General features: G+C 47.1%; 2 protein-coding genes and 1 long non-coding RNA gene across 4 annotated transcripts; 1 reads left to right on the top strand and 2 right to left on the bottom strand.

The window, feature by feature from the left end:
* Window positions 1-934: 934 nt before the first annotated feature.
* Window positions 935-7282, bottom strand: NUDT21 (nudix hydrolase 21). Its single transcript, XM_086758237.1, has 7 exons — window positions 7047-7282; window positions 4825-5025; window positions 4519-4582; window positions 3750-3839; window positions 3008-3083; window positions 2534-2648; window positions 935-1227 (listed from the first exon to the last, which is right to left on the bottom strand). The coding sequence occupies exons 1-7, from the start codon at window positions 7160-7162 to the stop codon at window positions 1206-1208; spliced, it is 684 nt and encodes a 227-aa protein (XP_086614363.1). The 5' UTR covers window positions 7163-7282; the 3' UTR covers window positions 935-1205.
* A 197-nt stretch (window positions 7283-7479) lies between these two features.
* On the top strand, window positions 7480-17070 carry OGFOD1 (2-oxoglutarate and iron dependent oxygenase domain containing 1). 2 transcript variants are annotated; one of them, XM_086758469.1, is made up of 13 exons: window positions 7480-7633; window positions 7724-7869; window positions 7957-8003; window positions 8424-8524; window positions 9389-9505; window positions 9883-9974; window positions 12028-12156; window positions 12521-12634; window positions 13349-13428; window positions 13563-13858; window positions 15188-15310; window positions 16156-16214; window positions 16538-17070. In XM_086758469.1, exons 1-13 carry the CDS (start codon window positions 7480-7482, stop codon window positions 16697-16699), a joined length of 1620 nt encoding a protein of 539 aa, XP_086614595.1. In that variant the 3' UTR covers window positions 16700-17070. The 2 variants fall into 2 exon arrangements, with proteins under 2 accessions (XP_086614595.1, XP_086614596.1); XM_086758470.1 differs by lacking the exon at window positions 7957-8003 and having other exon boundaries at window positions 7480-7686.
* Window positions 8234-9382, bottom strand: LOC147599142 (uncharacterized). The gene is made up of 3 exons (XR_015260063.1): window positions 9172-9382; window positions 8405-8506; window positions 8234-8318 (listed from the first exon to the last, which is right to left on the bottom strand). It is a non-coding gene; the product is annotated as an uncharacterized LOC147599142 (long non-coding RNA).
* Window positions 17071-18458: the final 1388 nt, after the last annotated feature.

The following is an 18458-nucleotide window of genomic DNA, read 5'->3' as shown; positions in this document are numbered from 1 at the left end:
TAGCTTACCAGTACAACTGGCAACAGAACCACACACTTTGGCAAGTTTCTCTTTGGAGCACACACTCTCTAACTTTGTCTTCATAAATGAGGACAGTGCACGAGCGCCACTGCATCTTCTCGTTAGAGGCAGAATGTGGAAACAATGTTTTAAAACAGTTATTAAGTAAAACTATAGAAGGCTAAAGGCATTAGGAAGTGACACATCCAACTGGAATGGATGTTTAGCCCAAGCATTTAAAAAAAAAAAATATATATAAAATCTTGAAAGGTTGATACTTACTACCTGCAAGAGACTGAAATGTTGAGAAGAGCAAGCAGAAGTGTGGGTGCCCCTTGCAAGGCAACACAGCATGCTGGTCTACCACAGCAGCTGGGCATAACATGGAACCACTCGCATACGGCACCAACAAAACATTTAAACATGACCCAAATTCTGTCCTGCAGCTATAGAAAAATATACAAAATTAATTTAACTTTCCCTATTTTAACTGGATCTCAGGCCAGCCCAATAGAATTTGTTGGGTTATTTTCTTAAGGGGACACAGAGGAAGAAGACACACATTACATCTCCTCCAAGCCCTGTACGAACAGTAATGCTGCCAGATCAGTTCTGGTAAGCTCTGAACAATGCCTACACTTGCCTTTAAGTAGTCATGCTCCCTCAAAACAGCAATTCTGTTCTCAGAATTCTTGGCCTCAAAATTATATTGCACCTACTCATACTGTTTAATCTCTCCCTCAGACTCATTTTCTGCTCAGGGATGCAGATCAGAACATCCGAATGGTCCCTGAATGGGTTAGGTCCTCCTCTTGTTTCCCAGATCTTCTGTATTCCTGAGGGAAAGTAATATAGTTTAAAATATGTACCTAGAAAACAACTAAAGCAAGAGAAAAAAAAAAAAAAAAAACAAAAACACCCAAGACAAACAGAATCTTAACCATTCTGTTTAATGTTGTACAAAAAAAATTTGGTGAGTATTACAATGAAAAGTGATTAACACACTGATATCACGTTGCCATCCCACTATCTAAACAGCTGACATTCACTTCTCTATTCATACAATAGAAAGTTTAGTGGCCTTCAGGAAAAGAACAACATAAAAAAAAAAATATCCTTGCGTCACACGTATCCTTTTCTCTACATTTTAAAGCTGTGCTCACAGAGACGGCTTCTTCTATCAGACTCTTCAGGTATACATGAGTTCAGTTGTAAATAAAGTTGAACCTAAAATCAAAAGGATTATACCAAGTGAGGAATTTTCATTCTTTTTATTTAAGTGAGATTTTGGAAACAATAAGCAAATGTTTTGTTTCTGCTCTTGATAAGCCTCGATCTGACAGAACAAAAGTGTATTTTTTAGTAAGACAGCTTTACAGTATAGCAGGAAACATCATTTTTAACAGCCAATGCTAAATGAGCGTTGCACATCAGTCTCTTAAGGTTGCAGAAGAACTAATTATTAACATTTCATCTCAAGAAAACTTCACAGATACAAAAATACCAGTGAGAGCTAGGTACCCCCCTCAGCAACTCTTTTGCGGCATTTCTGCTATCAGGGCCGACCTCGTACGCTCGGAGGGGAACAGACAGACATACTCCACAGAACAGCTAATTATTCTCAACTCAGTTTTGCAACAGTGTTTACACAGTGAAAGCAAGCATCCCTCTCAACTTCCAGGTGTCCATCCTTCGTATGTGTCTGCTGTACTGGTACCAAACTGGCATTTGGCTGTACAACAGTCGGTGTTTTGCTGGTACTCAGGAAAAAGTATCTGCTGTCTTTAGAGAAGGGCGAGGGGGAAGCCCCCGTAACTACAACTGCCAAAACTGGGACTAGATAGAGGGAAAAGCTAGCACGATACAAGCCTGTGACAGGCAATACCAGTGCGGACATCCTGCTAACAGACTTTTTTTCATCAAAGTAGGTGGATGACAGAACCACTTCCCCGAGTACCAGCTGACAGGCCGTGGGATGCCTGGCATTCCTGAACATTTGCTGAAGTAACAGAAACCAGCGAGACTAGTGAGCTCTGGAGGTACAAGCCATTTCCATGTAAGAAAGCCAAAGAGTGTGTACACTGGGAAAAAGGAAGGGAAAAAATTTGGCTGTCCTTACAGATACGTGTGTTATAAATGCATTAGAAACTCTACTGCACAGTCTAAAAAACCCCACCACATTTAATCAGCACAAAGCTGCGGTAACATAGCTCAGTGCTTCAGACACACATCTTGGCTTTTACTCTCAGACTGTCCCTAACACTTGCCAGAAGCTGTTCCTTAGCCTGGGCACAACTTCGCTCTCACTGTCTTTCACATTTTCCGTTGCTACAACTGTTAGATAGGACTGGGGTGCTAGGAAGATGCAATCAGTGCCTCTAACTTGTCCATCACATCTTCTCTGAGGTAAATTCTAAGCTCTTTGGGACAACTGCAACCTTTTCAAGCTGGTTTCTGTAGCGTCTAGCCTTGCTCCGTCGTCCCACAGCAAGTGTGTTTCCAAGAACTATAATACAAATAAATCATAATATACCTGCTCAGAAGTTGAGGAAGGCTGGAAATAATGGGTCCATATCCTGGTGCATTGTCATAGAGCTCAAACAACGGTGCAGCGACCAGCTTGTAATTTTTTGGGACTGCAAACAAAGCTAAAAACAAATACAAGTTGATCAGTAAGAAAAACCAACACAGCCAAGGTACCACCGCCCCCCACACACCTCAAAACAAGATCACTACATAGAGCACCACAGTACTAGAGCAGGTGTATTTCTTTTCTAGTTAAACATGGGCTTCACATGCTGTACAGATACTGATGCAGGGGCAGGAATGAGAATGTGCTAGGAACTCGAGGTCGAAGGATGACCTACCTTCAAAACCGGTATCAGCATTTAGCTTTTTTGGTGATCAACTATAAACAACTGCAAGAACATGAACACAAAACTTCCTACCATTAAATGCAAGCATTTAGACATTGTTATAAACACAATCTTTTGTTACAAACACTTACCCTTTTCTTGAAGCTGGACCAAGAAAAGCTTTTTGTGCTCTTTTGGTTTTGTAATATGAGCTGGGATATAGGGATACTGGAAGAAAAGCAATAAAAATTGATTATACAGAGTTTTGAAAATATTGTGCAATCTTAAGTGCTGCTTTATAAGTTATCAAGCACTGTTCAACCTTTCAATACGTTGTATATTGCTATTTCATGACATTAAATAATGAAAACCACTTTCATAAGAAAGTACTTGGGAAGGAATGCTGCTGCTGTCACAACTATTGACAGGATCTGAAGAGGCACCAGTACTCCCGAGCAGATGAAACAACCCAACAAGACGGAAATGTGTAAAAGCAAACTGAGCAAGTATTTTCAGTAACAAAGCATTTAGAAATAGGGTAGCAAGATTATTTTAATCACAGGGCATCTGTTCCATATGCAGCAGCGCAAGAGTTTCTGCTGTGGCTAAAACAGGAATTCAAATGGTGTGGGTGGCTTGGCACAGGCATGGAAGCTTTTACAGCCAGAGGTTTCTCATCCATCAGGATGGGTGTGAGGAGGGAGAGGGGAGTTTCCAGAAGAAAAAGTCTGCAGTTTCTCCTCAGCCACAAAAAGGAGGTGAAATGGGTAAAAACTAGAAAAAATTAATTGCTCATGCAGCAGATACTCAAAAAGCCCAACTGGCAGGCTGAAGGCTTTTGGAAGAACAGTCAATACTTGACCGAAGAAGAAGAAAGTCAACATGAGTACTCACCTGTGGAGGTTCAAAGTTCGGTCTCCACCAATTACCAATGCAGTCATCAATCACCCAGTCTTGCTGAACACCATCCTGACGACCCAGTATCTACCAAAAATCCAGTTACAGTCAAAACTCTAAATACCCCAAGTCAATTTTTTTAGCAAACATACAGTGAAAGCATGAAGAGCTGCTGTAATAAGGGTCTGATGGAGTTCAGAACTTCTCTGGAACAGCTTTTGACAGAATTTTAGTATTTTACAGCAAAAGCCTCACCAGACAGGACAAGTAAACTTTAGAGAGCATTTCAAATTCCTTGCTGTATTCAGTTGAACTGTCAGACCAATGGGAAGAACGAAGTGCAATGTTACGCTACCTGACAGAACTAACTTAGGTTACATGGAGAGCACGGAAGGTTAACTGGTGCATTGGGAAGATTATCTCAGAAGCAAGTTCTCATCAGCTGGGCTCCGCAACATGTTTTATTGCCCATTTGCACAATCACTTGCCTGAAGCCAGCTAAAAAGCAAAGCTGCAAATGAACACAGGACTTGAGCAGCAGGCAGGGGTCAGGCACTAGACCACTCTGTCACGCCCATAACGCATATAAACGAAAACTTACTGCTTTATTTGTTAACTACGCAAAAACATCACAAAAGCACCAAAGTAACAGAAACACTAAGGAGACTACTCTAATGCTTTGGCTTCTCCTCTAACCTCCTCTCTCCTCCTTAACTCTAAAATAATCCAACATTCCAGAATAGCAACATAACAAAAGAAAACAGACCTCTGTCATTAAGCGTTTGAGCCCTTCTACTTCATCTTCTCCTGGATTGAGTTCACCACCAGGTCTGTTAAAATAATCAACGATGAAAGCTGAAGTTACATTTTATTGCATTTACAGACTTTCACAGGTAAGCTTGGATGTGCTTCCAGGCAGGGAGTTACAAATTCACATGCTAAGTCTTTCCAAAAACAAACCACATTGAAAACATCTATCAATTAGTCACACTTTAACCTCTAGCCTGCACATTTAGTGGTTTGTCACCATAAAGTTAAACTAAAAAGTTACATTCAAGAAGCAGACACTTACAGCTTGAAAAAAGTTGTACCCAGCTGCAGTAAGAGCACGTGGGGCAGCCTGTGCTCATGTACAATCAGAACTCCTTCCACTGTCCGCCTCATGCCAATCTTGTCAAACTCTTCCCTCATGCGCTGAAACCGCGCTGCCACGGAGCTGTCCTTCTCATACAGGGGTTCTTTTGTACCAAATGTGTAATTTGTCAGAGGATACCTGTAAGAGACGGGAAAAAAAAAATGTTACTGCATAATGAAATCTAAATTTAAATGGGTACAACACAGCATCTACTCTGAGGCTGAACCTTCTGTGCTTGATGGACCAGTAACTCGCTCGCAGCGCTGGGCTAGAAGTTCTTGTTTGTGACTGACGGGGCCCCTGTAACAGGAAGAGCTGCACTACGATACGCACAAGCGCGGAAAGTCCTGCTGATCAACGTGCTAGCATGGTGCTGATTCAAGAGAAGGAAAGCCCAGAAGAACCAGCAGCAACTGTTATTCAACAGCCACCCTTCTTTGATTGCCACGCCACAGAGAAAAGGCAGCTGAGGCTCTGAGCAGAGCTGGGAAAGGGACACGGGAGAAAAGCTCTGCTGGGAAGGAAGGAAACGGCACACAACGGTGTTTTTTCTGTAGAAGTAAACGAAGAGCCTGAGAACTAAACTGTTAGAAGTGGTTTTGTTTTGAAGTGGGAAATCAGACATCTGGATCCCAGAAGAGGAGACATGCTGAGTGTCTAAGCACAGGGTCGGCAGCCTGGGGTGAGATCAAGAGTCTAAGGAGATCATTCTGCTGGGCTAGCTGCTGGACCTCTGCCTTCTCACATGACACCCCATCAAAAACTTGAGACATTTCTCCACGTAAGAAGGATGAGAAGAGTCAGAAAAGAAAGAAAAACTCAGGCAAGAAATTGGTCAGTCCTACAGAGCACAGAGGGCAACAGTAAAATGCTACTGTACAACAAAATCCAACTAACACAGAGATCTGATAGCACAAGGCCTGGAGGGAAGGCAGGATCATCAGGCTGAGTCAAGAAGGGAGAGGAAAATGGGTTCCAGGCAGAGCAGTAATGAGTTACCACCATGGTTTTAGCGACTTGTGGCATACAGCAACTGAATTAATGGAATAAATGGCCAATTTCATGGAGAACGTTTTCCTTGAGACGCATCTCCTCATGTATTCTTTCCCCAATACTTAATCACACCAGACTTCAGTAGCATACACTCTTCCTCCCCTAGATTTTTCCTCCTCCCCAAATTTTCCTAATTTTTTGTAGTGGAGAAAGAACAAGCCAGTTGCAGTTAAGAGTCCTTTCTCATGTACACAAGTGAGCCAGAACAACCAGATGCCTAACTGCAGGTACATTTATTAGCAAGCACTCCTCATCTTTCACTTACAGCTTAGAATCATTTCCACTTTTAGATATACAGATAGTTTTATTAATTACCTACTGTGCTATCTGCTACACCAAAAAAATACATGAGTCTGTGATTATCAGCTAAAACTGAATATTGACTGTTACAGTTAACATTTGCTGTTTCTGCAGCTTCACAGATGTACTTAGCAAAGAATACATCCATCAGAGTTTACTAGAAGCAGCTAAACTATACGGCTTCTCATATAAAGTAAATAAATATTTATTAGCAAATACCTTGTATTGACGACACAAGTAAAGTTTTCTCCGGTAGCAACCACTCTGAATTTAATTACAATACCTGCACTGGACAATCAGCAAACACCAGGCACCCCTAGCTACATACTACCGGCTGTACAGGGCGAGTCCACATCGCCTCTACAGCCTGTTTCTCCCTCTGCCGCCAAAGGCAGGTGCCTGTGAGGGCCCACACAAGATCAGACGCACATACGATGCTCCTCACACCTAAATACTCCCTGTGTTACCTGGCGTTCACGCTTCCCGAGCCAGACGCTGTTTCTGTACGCTAAAGCATATACACTACACGCTGCACACAGCTTTCAGTGCCCGCAATATTCTACAGCACGGCGTTTCACAGCTGAACAGCACGCCCTTGGAGTGGGAGCAGGGAGACCTCCCACCGCCTTCCCCTCAGCCCCCCGGCCGGTGGGAGCCCCGCACCCCGGCGGCCCCTGCGGGAAAACCGCCCGCACGCTGCCCGGGGACGGCGCCAGGGCTGCCGCCGGCGCGGGGAAGGGCTCGCTAGCGGGACGGGACGGGACAGGACGGGGGCAGGGCCCGGGCAGGCCCGAGGCGGTGCTCACAGGTTGATGGTTCTCTCCAACGTGAGCGGCTTCGTCTGCTGGATGTACTTGTTCCCGAACTGGTTCACCCCGCGGGGCCAGCCGGTCTGCGAGCGGTTGGGCGGCACCACGGACATGGCGGCGCGGCGGGAGGCGGCGGCGAGGCAGCGCTCAGTGCTCAGCGGCGGGAACGGCGTCCGCCATTAACCTCCCCGCCAGGCCGCACACCCGCCGCCGCGCCGGAACCGCCCGCCGCGCTTCCGGCGCCGACCATAGAGAGGAGCCGCTCTACCTCCCCCAGCGCCCTCACCGGCACTCGGCGGGCGCGCCCCGCCCTTCCTCTGCTCTCTCATTGGCGAACGCAACGCGGCTCCACCCCCTCCCGTGATCCGATTGGTCTGGCGGGCGGCGCGGGGGCCGCCGGGAGCTGTAGTCCGCCGAGGCGGGGAGTGTCATGGGTGCCAAGCGGCGAGGGGCCGCGGCGCCGTCGCCGGGGAAGAAGCGCGGGAAGCGGGAGGCGCGCGCCGAGCTCTGCGCCGCCCTCCGGGACGCGGCGCTGCGGGAGCGCGCGGCGGCGGCCTGGGACCGCGGGGAGCCGCTCCGCCACGGTACGGCCCGGCCCGGCCTCCCCTTCCCCCGGCGCGGCCCGCGCGGCGGCGGGGCCCCTCCTCCCCTCACCGGCGGCCTTTCCCTTGCAGAGGCGGCGGCGGTGGAGCCGGTCCCGTTCCGGCACGGCGTCATCCCCGGCTTCCTGGCGGGCCCGGCCTTCGCGGAGGGGCTGCGCGATGAGCTGCTGGGCTTCGGCTTCCGCCCGCGGCGCAACGACCTCTTCTCGCTGCGGCAGGTGGGCCCCGGGCCGGGCCGGGCCGCACCAGGCCGCGCCGCGCCGCCCTAACCCCCGTCCCTTCTTCTCTTCCATGGGCCGCCGCAGTCCGAGGAGCTGGCGGGAAGGCCGGAGCCCCACGTCGCCGCGCTGAGGTACGGCAGTGCCCGCTCGGGGAGGTGAAGAGCCCTGGCTGGCTGCCCTGGGAAGGCGAGGGGCTGCGGGGTGGGCCAGAAGCCCGCCCTGAGGAGCTGAGTCCGTGTAGGTCGCGGCCCTGAGGTCGGGTCACTCTTTTTTCCTCCCGGCAGTGTAATCTGATTCAGCCCTCATGTGCCTGTCGCTTCCGAAATGCTTACCTGTGTCCCACAGAACTGTCAGCACACTCGCTGCTGGTTGTTGTCAGCGATGTTGTAGATGCTGTGCTGTTTTCCTGGCCGGCTCCTGCGTGGTTCTGCAGGAATACAGCATCTCTGGCGGGAACAACGCCATCTCGGTAGTTGGAAGGGGGATAACATAAACTGTGGCGATATGTTTTATGACACAGGGGGACGCTTACCTTGTGCTTGTCTTCTCAGGCATGCTCTGTGCGAAGAATTCCGAGCGTGGCTTTCTGCTGTCACCCAGATTGAGCTGGAGCCAACTATTGACATCTCCTGTGCTAAATATGAATATACTGGTCAGTCTGTAAGCCGTCCTTTCCCTAAAGCTTCTGTGGGTGTGTAGGAAGTGAAATATCTACAGAATACCTGATTACATAGCCCACCCCAACCCCTTTCTAGTTCCAGAGAAGAAGCTATCAGCAGCAAACCAAAGTCTCAGAAAATGAAGTACAAATTATGGAAAAGGTGTGGCTGTAGTTCCGTTGCTGATGGCTTTAACTGGGCCCAGTGCCGTTACAAGCTCCCAGCTTTTTAGAGATGTTCAGGCTGTGTTTGTGTGCCTGCTCCTGTGTAAAAGCATGACGTGCTCAGCTTCCAAATGCCACAGTAGAGTTTGTGAAGTCTGATGCTAAAACATCACCTTGGTGAGTCCAGGTTACCACTACACCTGTCCTTTTAGTGCTTATGAAAAAGCACTGTAGGAAAGGGAAAAAAATTTACTGCTGTCAACTCTACTTTTTAAGTCTTTCACACAACTAATTGTTGGCCTAGCTTTTCTGTTCCCAGGGCTCCCCCTCGCCTCTATTCCAGCAACAAATCTACTCAAAGGGCAGTTCTGTATTTAGAAGTTGGAGCTTGAATTGCCATTTAAGTCAGGAATCTCTGTCCACTGAGCCCAGTGACAGCTGCGGAGCAGGAGGTGATGAGTTACAGCTGCCCTTACCTTCAGAGTGGGCTAATGTGCTGATCGTAGCGCGATCCCACAGAAGTTAATCTTGCAAATCTTGGGCTGGTGATGCTGACAAGTGAAAATGCAGTTCTTGAAAGGGCATGTTTTTTCTTGTTGTATCCTTGCGGGGACAAAGCTGGGAAGCAGCCATTGGAATGAATCATGCGTGCACTGGAAAGGCGCTGCTGCAGCAAAACGTGTCTAATTGCAGATGTCTTGCTGTGCCACGACGATGAGCTGGAAGGGCGGAGAATTGCTTTCATCCTCTACCTCGTGCCACCCTGGGAGAAAAGCGACGGGGGAACGTTGGATCTGTATAGCACAGATGGTAAGAGCTCCGAGCTCAGCCTGAGGTGGCTGAAAAAGATGAAGCTTATGCTGCCCCTTGCAGCAGCTCTCTCCTCAAACTGTACAAAGCAGACAGTTTTTCCTTTGTCCAGAGAAGATGATGTATAAGTAAAATTTGCACTGTAGAGATGGGCTGTAGTGGGCTTTGCAGACAATGCTAATGGGTGACAGCGGAGGAACAGGGGAAGGTAATGAAGAGGGGAAGTCCACTGATTCCTCAGCAAGTCCTTGCTCAGAGCTCCATCCCTTATACCCAGGTGTCTCACCAGTCACAACATCACGAAGTCAGAGAGAAATGGCAGTTTCTAGTGAGTTCCAGTTCTTGTCTTAACCAGAGTATGTTTTCTTCCTCCTCAGAACACTTCCAGCCACAGCAAGTCATCAAGTCATTAGTGCCTTCGTGGAACACACTGGTTTTCTTTGAAGTGTCTCCAGTCTCTTTCCACCAGGCAAGGAGCTGTCTCTTGTTCATTTTTGCTCTCATTGTTGTGGTTATTTGTTCTGTGTGTCATTACAATCCTGATGGGGAGGGAGGGGAGAAGAGAAAGGGAGAGCAAGTGTGGCTAGAACGGATACTCATGCTCAGTGCTGTGTGTTAAAGGCAGGACTTCAAGGAGGACAAGAACTGACAAAGCCAACTTTAAACTGCCAGTCTAACTTCATCATCTTGGGGGAAGAAAAATTGCCATTTCTATTTTGTGTTGCTCTCCTGGAAAGCCACTGCTGTGGGTTTGGCTGTGGTGACAAGAGAGATGTTTGCTTGTTTGAAACTAGCTCACAGTTTTCACGCAGACGCCATGACTTTGCTCCAGAAGAGCTCCTCAGCACGTCACCTTGGCAGTAGGGCGCTACGCAGACGTGGCTTTACCCTCTCTGTGAAGGCCTAGCTGAGGCGTGGTACCCTGCAGTAGAAATGCCGACATGGTTAAGGAGCACTTTGTGGCACTTGTCAGGAAGATGCCTGGCAATAGGATAAATAATCTGTGGAACTGCGCGACACAAGTACCTGGCTGAAATCTGAAACTGCTGTGGGCTTGAGAATACCATGGACTGTAACAAATGGGGCCACAGAGCAGAAGGTTGGAGAGGAAGACCAGTGATGTAGGCTGGGCATGTCCTCACCTGGACTGCTTAGGGTTTTGTTTTATTTTTGTGTCATTTATGTCTTACAGTTACTTAATTAACAGAAGCATCTGTTTGGTCACTGCGCTAATTGTTTTCAGGTAGTGATTTGCAGAACAACTGAATCATTGCCTTGACCCTTTTGTCAGTAAAGCGGAGAGCCTGCAAATTACCATCAGACTGCGTAAGGGTCAGACTGATACAACACCTTCACAGCACATGCCAGCCCTGAAGCCCTCTCAGGCATTGGGCAAAGAGCACTTAGTCAGTACTTCCTAATAGATCTACAGGTTTTGGCCTTCATGGTATACATTTCTTCAGAAGACAGCAGTTAAAGCTGTGTGTGTTTGCTGAGCAGAGCAGGTCCATGAGTTTCTAATGCCACGCATTTTTCTGGTTTCTGTTTCCAAAGTGATTTAGGGTTCGGTAGCCATTCACAAATAACTTGGAACACCCCTAAGTCGTGCAAGGAAGGGGCCATTACAGCTCGGTAACAATCAATAAAAACCAAAACCTCCTCACAACAGACTGTGTTTCTTCCTCCTGTTCCATCAGACTCCTCTAAAAAAAAACAAAACAAGCAAACATTAAAAATCCAGCATAAAGTCTTTATGTGCTATTCAGAAATTCACAGTTTGTGGCTAGCAACCAGTCATAAGGGCCTGGCTTTCTCTCCATACTGCCATTACAGTACAGCACCCTAGAATGTGAAATTGCTCCATTTAGCCCAATTTACCTCAGTGTGCAATTTGATCAAATCAGGATTTAACGGCAGCCATCACTATGCAAAACCCAAGGGTTTCCACAGACCAGGTTAAATGCCAGGAGAGAGGGGTTGCTCTTAGTCTGACAGATAGGTAGACCTTTAATCCAGAGCCAGATGCATCAGGCAAATGCCCTTCATGAGGGCTTGTATTACAGCACTTCTTCAAAATTAAAAGACAAAAACGTAAACAAATATAGTGTACTATGGCCCACAGATGCCCAGTGTTTTCTGAGTTGCCAGATTTAACTGTGACAGCTAATTTTTGCAACCTAGGGTAGCTGGTTCTTCAACACAATAAATGGTTGAAAAATAAAATACAGCTACTTTTGCTAACAGAATGACTCAAAGCTCTCAGAGGGAGCTTGGAGTAAAAGCTTGAACTGGAATTCTAGAAACTTTAAATGGACCTGAGCATTAAAGTTTGCTTTAAGTCCTCTTTCTGTGAGCCAAGAATAATCCAGCCTGGTCTAGGCTTTGTCCGACTTCTCTGTCTGTGCAGTGGGCTCTCTGGAGTCAGGGCCATCTCCTAGGAGGAGTCTACGTGGTGCCTGGTACAGCCGGTCCTTTAACATTTTATAGTCTAAACAGTAACATGCTGCTCAACCTCGTTCCAGGTGTCAGAAGTTCTGTCTGAGGACAAGTGCCGCTTGTCAGTGAGCGGCTGGTTTCATGGCGCGTCGATAGTCAGACCTCCACGCCACATCGAAGCTCCCTTGCCCAGGAGCCCACACATCGCCTATGATGTGAGTCGCAAGCTTACATCTGCTCATCTGCATCTCTTTTATGTCCCTGGAATACCTAGTTTGGGATGCAGTAATGCTTAGGGATGCTTTAATCTGTAACTTACCCCATTCTCTTTTTTTTTTGTTTGTTTCCTGTCCGTAACTTTGTTGCTGGTTTCTTTCTTGTATATCTGTACATTTTGCATACCTACAATAGTGCAGAGAATGCAGCAAATACTCATGGTGCAATTTAAAAAAAAAAAAAAAAAAAAGGAATGGAGTGTGTGTGGGGAGGAATCCAGGGCTGTGGCCAGCTGGGTAAGGGGGAACTAGGGAATCCTTTTTACTTTTGCAAATTCAGCATTCAAATCCATTTCTCTTCCAGCATGAAATCTTGTATGAGTGGATCAATCTCGTTTATTTGGACATGGAGTCCCAAGCTCAAATCCAGGAGGAATTTGAGGAGCGATCAGAAACTCTCCTGAAAGATTTTCTTAAGGTGAGCCCAGTGGTTCACTCTGGTGGGGTCTGCTAGAAGGGTCACATGGCTGGCAGGTACCGCATGTCATGCAGGCTGGGAAAGGGCTTCCTTTTACAGCTGTCAACTAAAACCCCTTCTAGTTTTCCTCTCTAAAGGGGAGTGGAACAGATGATCTCCAGAGGGCCCTTCCAGCATCAACCGTTCTGTGATTCTGTGGGTACATCCCCTCTGCCTGCTTGGACACTGCTGTATAGGCACTCATCAAAACTCAAACACTTTGCTTCAATATTCTTGTTTTCCTGCAAGAAGCAAAGCAGAAGGATGAAAACACGTCATCCTTCCTGCTTTTGAGCCTTGTGGTGACCTTCCCTGTCCCTCAAGTTCTCACAGCACTTGAGGAACTTGACCTTTGTGTGAAACAAGTGACCCATAATGGTTTTGTCTGACTTGAAAGGCTTTGCTTCTCAAGGCTGATTTGCCTCTGGTGTACTGAGCATCCATATCTCAATGAAACTACATTCTCACTCAGCAAGTAGCACTTGATACCTGCTGATCACTGGCATTGAAAAGACACTGTGCCCACTCAGGCTATGCCCCTTAATTCAGCAGTCCTTAGGTGCCTCAAATAAGTTGAAAAAAATTGGAGTGCCTTACCTGAGACTAGACAATGGCTATTTCTAGGACACCAAGGGAGGTAAATGTTAAGTTTTCTGCACTATTTTTCTCTCCTAGAAAGAGAAATACCAACTACTATGTGAAGCTTTGGAGAACAAAGACATCCAGTGGAGTAGCCGGGGGCCTGCCAATAAAAGGTGGGGAATGACAGCGCCCTGCACCTATTGATCAGGCCAAGCAGGAGCTGCCATGAGGCTGCACTGGTTGGTGCTGCCCCCATGGACATGGTCCTTGTTGGTTCTCCACTGCTGATACCTCTGCTGTCTTTCAGACTCTATGAGACAGCAGAGGAAGACAGCCTCCCTGACATGCTGAAGAAATTCCTGCAGTTCTTGCGCTCCGAGGCCTTGTTTTTACTACTTTCCAACTTCACTGGCCTAAAGCTGCACTTCCTGGCTCCCTCTGATGAGGATGAAGATGTTGGGGAAGGAAGAACAGCAGACATGTCTGGGCACAGCAGTCCCAAGCCTGAGGAGAAAGAGACTGAACACCACACAGATAGCAATCCCTGTCAGCCAGACGAGCCCAACAACGTCCCTGAAGCACAAGATGGCGAGATGCAGAATGGTGAGTTGAGCAGCAGCAGTGTAAAAGGACTTGAGCAGAATCCTGTCGTTAAGGGTGTCAGCAACAGAATTCCCAGTGATTTTTAGGGAACTAGCATTTCACCTTGTACTGTGGCCAGCAGAAGGCACCAGCATAAACATGGGACTTGAAGCACGTCAGATCAGGTATCCAAAAATAAGCGACCATTGCAAAAGAATTTGGACTAAAATAATTACTAACTTGAAGATACCATTTTGAACTTAAGGGTGAGAATTCTGTAGGAGTCAAGGCATGGGGCAGGGGAGGGTATGTTAATTAATTGCTGATGATCTTTTGCCAGTAGTTACATGGTTTCTGCATCCACATATTGGTGCTTCAGATAAAGTAGATTCTCATATGAGAGACCAAATCAAAAGGAAAAAGGTTAACAGATCACAAGTAAAGATAATTTTAGAATTAGAAAACCGATACCCAGAACTAGGATTTAACGTTTCAGAAAAAGCTGCCAGCCTAAATAACCACTTAGCTGTCAGCAATGAGATACAATTGCTGTAACAGATGAGATTCATTTTGGATTCATGGATTGGTGCTGTTTGTTTAAAACGGTGGCTTTGAAGTTTAAGGGTAGAATTTTTGAAAATGGTCATCTTGCACTGAGGCAAGTTAGTAGACACTGGAATAAAAAGCAATAAAACGACCAAGTCCTACTGAAAATCCCACCGGAACACTTACCTGGTAAAAGGCTCTGTTTTTCTGATCTCCATGGCTAGTCATTTGCTTCTTCTGGCTGCCGTGCTCCTGCCATGTGATTTTTAAACTCAGATATGAGGAGGGCATAGTTTGAAGCTGTATGGATTGAAACCTGAGCTAGACCTATGAGAAAAAAAAAACCCAAACAACAGAACAAACAACTTCCCCAAATTCTGATGTACTTCCTGGGATGGCACATGAAGAGTGAGTTAGAGCAATACTCTTCTTCACTGAAGCGTCTGGTAGTTTCAGTACTTCACGAACAGATAGGTTGCTGGCTTTGGAAGTTTGGTGCACTACTGTAAATCTCGGGGGCAAAAAAAAAACCCCAGAACAAAAGGAGGAACTGATTAAACCAAAGCACATGGCAGCTTGGCCCCTTTCAAAGAGCAAATCTTGGCCTTCCTCCTCCACATTGGTCTAAGAACATAACTTAGACATAACTAGGAAGTAAGTTAACATGAGATCTGTCTTTTTACTTTTTCTTTCCTTTACGCTTTGCTGGGGATGGCAAACACAGCTCCACAATGGCGTGGCAGTACAGGGGCTTGTCTCCTACACACTGGCTTCCCTGGCTTGTTTGTTTGTTCCCGCTTCTAGGCTTGGGTACCCCTGTGTGCGCGGGGGAGCTGAGGCGCTGGACCCACGGGCACTATACTCTAGTCCATGACACTCAAGCAACAGAATTTGCTCTTGACCTGCTCTTCTTCTGTGGCTGTGAGGGTAAGCGAACAAGAGAGATATCAGACTCTCCTTGCAAGGTTTGCGTAAAGGAAGGACTTCTCAATTCTCAGCAGTGCTACAATAGCCAGAATTTCCCTGCTTTTTCCTACACAGAAGGGCTCTGTAGACTTTTTCCTAGCCCTTGCTTCTGCACAAGCCCTGGTTTCAGTAGTCCTTACGCAAAGATGGGAGTGTGGCCGTGGGATCTGCTTTGGCCTTTCCGGCTGGAGCCAGGAGGTGGCGCTTGGGCAGAGGGAAAGGCTGCGTCTCCCCGGCCTTCTCTCTCGTTAGGCAGTGGCTCTGGGCACCGTGCAGGGTGGGTGGCCAGAATACCCACTAGAAGTGTTCCATTTCGCTGCTTTTCTCATAAAAATAATCTCTGCACCTCCAATTCACAAAGCCTAGGGTTTTCCAAAGTGACTTTACGCATGTCTAGGCATCTTAGGTTGATTGCTAGTTAGATAGTGGTGAAAAATAAAATCTAAACAGAAGGATTTTGGACCAGCTGAGCCCAGAATGCACGGCTGAAACTACCTGGCACATGGCAATAATTCTACTGAAAGCCTTTTCCATATCTGCTAAGGCAAAACTGCTCTGCATGCGAGGAGCCAAGAGAGGCAAGCGACCTTCAATGGCCCACCTGTGGTAAATGGCAAATCCAGTACATTTGCTTCAAGTTGTTTCTGAACAGAAGGAAAAAAAAATAGATTGTCAGGGGGTAAACTGAGGATCATCCTATATCCAGTAACTGTGGGGACTGGGGCAGAAAAACAGCATCTCCAGGAATGCTGCATGGAGCTTGGACAGTGTTGAACTTTCTAAGAATTTTTCTTTTTTATTTCAAGACTGGGATGCAGAATATGGTGGCTTTACTTCCTACATCGCTAAAGGTGAAGATGAAGAGGTAAGGACCTCAGTTGCAACCTGCAAATCAGATAACATCGTTGAGGGTGGGGAGGCACGTTCACTAGTATCACGTTCGGTGTAGGACTAGTTAGAGTGCTAAACGGTCCTAAGAAGTCCAGAATCCCTTCAGATGAGCCTTGCTGTCTAATAAAGGCTTCAGGTTAAGGGGTATTAAAATGACAATAGTGACGTAGTTCAGTTTCTAACACCAGACCTTTGTTCTGACTGGCTTTTGAAACTGTTTTGTGTGTTTATCCCTAGGAATGATATCAAAGCCATATTTGTGAAACTAATTTTCTCCCTTATTTTCATGTCTTCTAGCTGCTGACAGTGAATCCAGAGGACAACTGCTTGGCCTTAGTTTATAGAGACAAAGAAACGATGAAGTTTGTGAAATACATCAATCATCGTAGCTTGGCACGCCTGAAAAGGCACCCAAACAGAACAGGATTCTGGGATTTTTCCTTTGTCTACTATGAGTGATGGTGCAGAGTCTGACCGTGGTCACACAGAAAATGGTGGTGGGGGCAGGTTTCCACCCAGGCATTCAGCTGGGACCTGGCTAAGCCCAGACAAACTTTGCTGCTGCTACCTTCATCGCACTGCATAGGAGCTGTACCCTGCGACGTGCGGTCCAGGTGACTTTAACTGCACAAATGGAAATCCAGTCTCCTCCCGACTGCATTGTAACACTCACTCCCTCCCAACTGCTTTTAATGCTATGTGGAGGGGGGCTTTGCTGCACAACAGTCAGCTGCTGTGTCAGCTTTCCAGCTGTTCTCTCGTGGAAATAGCACGGGGGGATGCATCTCTAATCCGTCAGGGTGGAAATTACAACTGCACATTGCCCCAAGCAGGATGATTGTTTTTTATTTAAAAAAAAAAAAAAAAGGAAGTGGGTCAGTTAAATGCTTCAAGTTCTGGTTGGGCAAGTTTGATTACAAAATGTCCAAGACATTTGCTGGGGCTTAGCTGTGTTCACTGTTTGTAGAGGCAGAAATAAAGGAGCTACCATGGGAAATATGAGGTTTTTCCAGCTGCACAACTCTCTGGAGTTGGGAAGGAAGGCAGGGAGGCTATAAAGTTGCTGGCATTGAGACGGACCTGGCGCTGTAACAAGGAGCAGGAATTTATTATGCTAAATGCTGCACAGACGGATCCAGATGCAGCCCTTTCTCCAAATAGTTTACAAGCTAAATAGATGAGAGAAGAGATCTGCGCCGGCATCCTCTGCTTGCGTGGAACGTGGATGCGTCTGGGCTTCAGCTGTGAAAGGGTTGTGGCTCCAACCTCAGAACAGGGGAGGTGGGCTGGTAGCAAGAACGTGGTAACTCACCTCTCCCTGGCTTGTCATCCCCAGGCAGTAGGAGGGCCACCAGCAGCATAGCCTCACCTCGTGGTAGTTTTGTCCTGGGGTCTGCTGGGCTCTGACGCGGCTTCTGTCACTGGAGATGGGACGCTTAGATTTTTCCAGGTAGCAGATATCCAGCTCCTGTGGTAAACAGGACAGGAAAGGCAGTGGTCTTGGTGCAGTACTTTCCAGAAAACCCCGCTAGAGGCTCAGCCCTGGCCTGCCTGTGCTTGCCTGAATTTTTTTTTTGGCAATGAAGAAACACAGGTGTACTTCCAGCTCATCCAAGCCAGACAGTGCAGGCCATAGGCTTGCAGTGAGCTGGGGAGAGCATGCCCATTATTCCTCCTGCCTCTCTTGGGCTGGGAGGGGGTAGCTTTGGATTAGAGTCTGCTGCCTCTCCAGTTTCAGGCCTGTTATTGAAGACCAGCACTGGTGTAAAACCAGAGCTGGCAGCAGAGGAGCAGTTAGCTTAAAGCTAGCTGTGCTGGCACCTGAGCACTCTGCACCCTTCTCTGCAGGGCATCCTTCAGGCACGGCTTCTTGAAGATACAAGAGCAACAACCTTCAGCTATGATCTCAACACACAAGCATCAAAAAAGGAAGCACCCAAGCATGAAGCTGCTGCTATTTCTCCTCAAGTGAGAGGTGTTTCAGCCCCCACAGATGGCACAGCAAAGGGAGAATACAGCTGCTTAGTGAGGCACAGCAACTGCCTGTCCTAGGCAGTTGTATGTTCTCTCTGCAGTAGGAGCAGTTGTTTGGTTCTCTCTTTCCCCTCCGTCACTGCTGGGCAGGGAGAACAGCTGGAACATGGTTGCTCCGAGCTTCTATTGCGAGCTCTATACCATCTTGTTCATACTCTGACTCGTCTCCCTAAGCTGGCTTCTC

This window comes from Chlamydotis macqueenii, chromosome 13 (assembly GCF_036417535.1).
Source record: "Chlamydotis macqueenii isolate bChlMac1 chromosome 13, bChlMac1.mat, whole genome shotgun sequence".
In the NCBI taxonomy this organism is placed as follows: domain Eukaryota; kingdom Metazoa; phylum Chordata; class Aves; order Otidiformes; family Otididae; genus Chlamydotis; species Chlamydotis macqueenii.
This window is presented reverse-complemented; position numbering and strand designations above follow the sequence as displayed.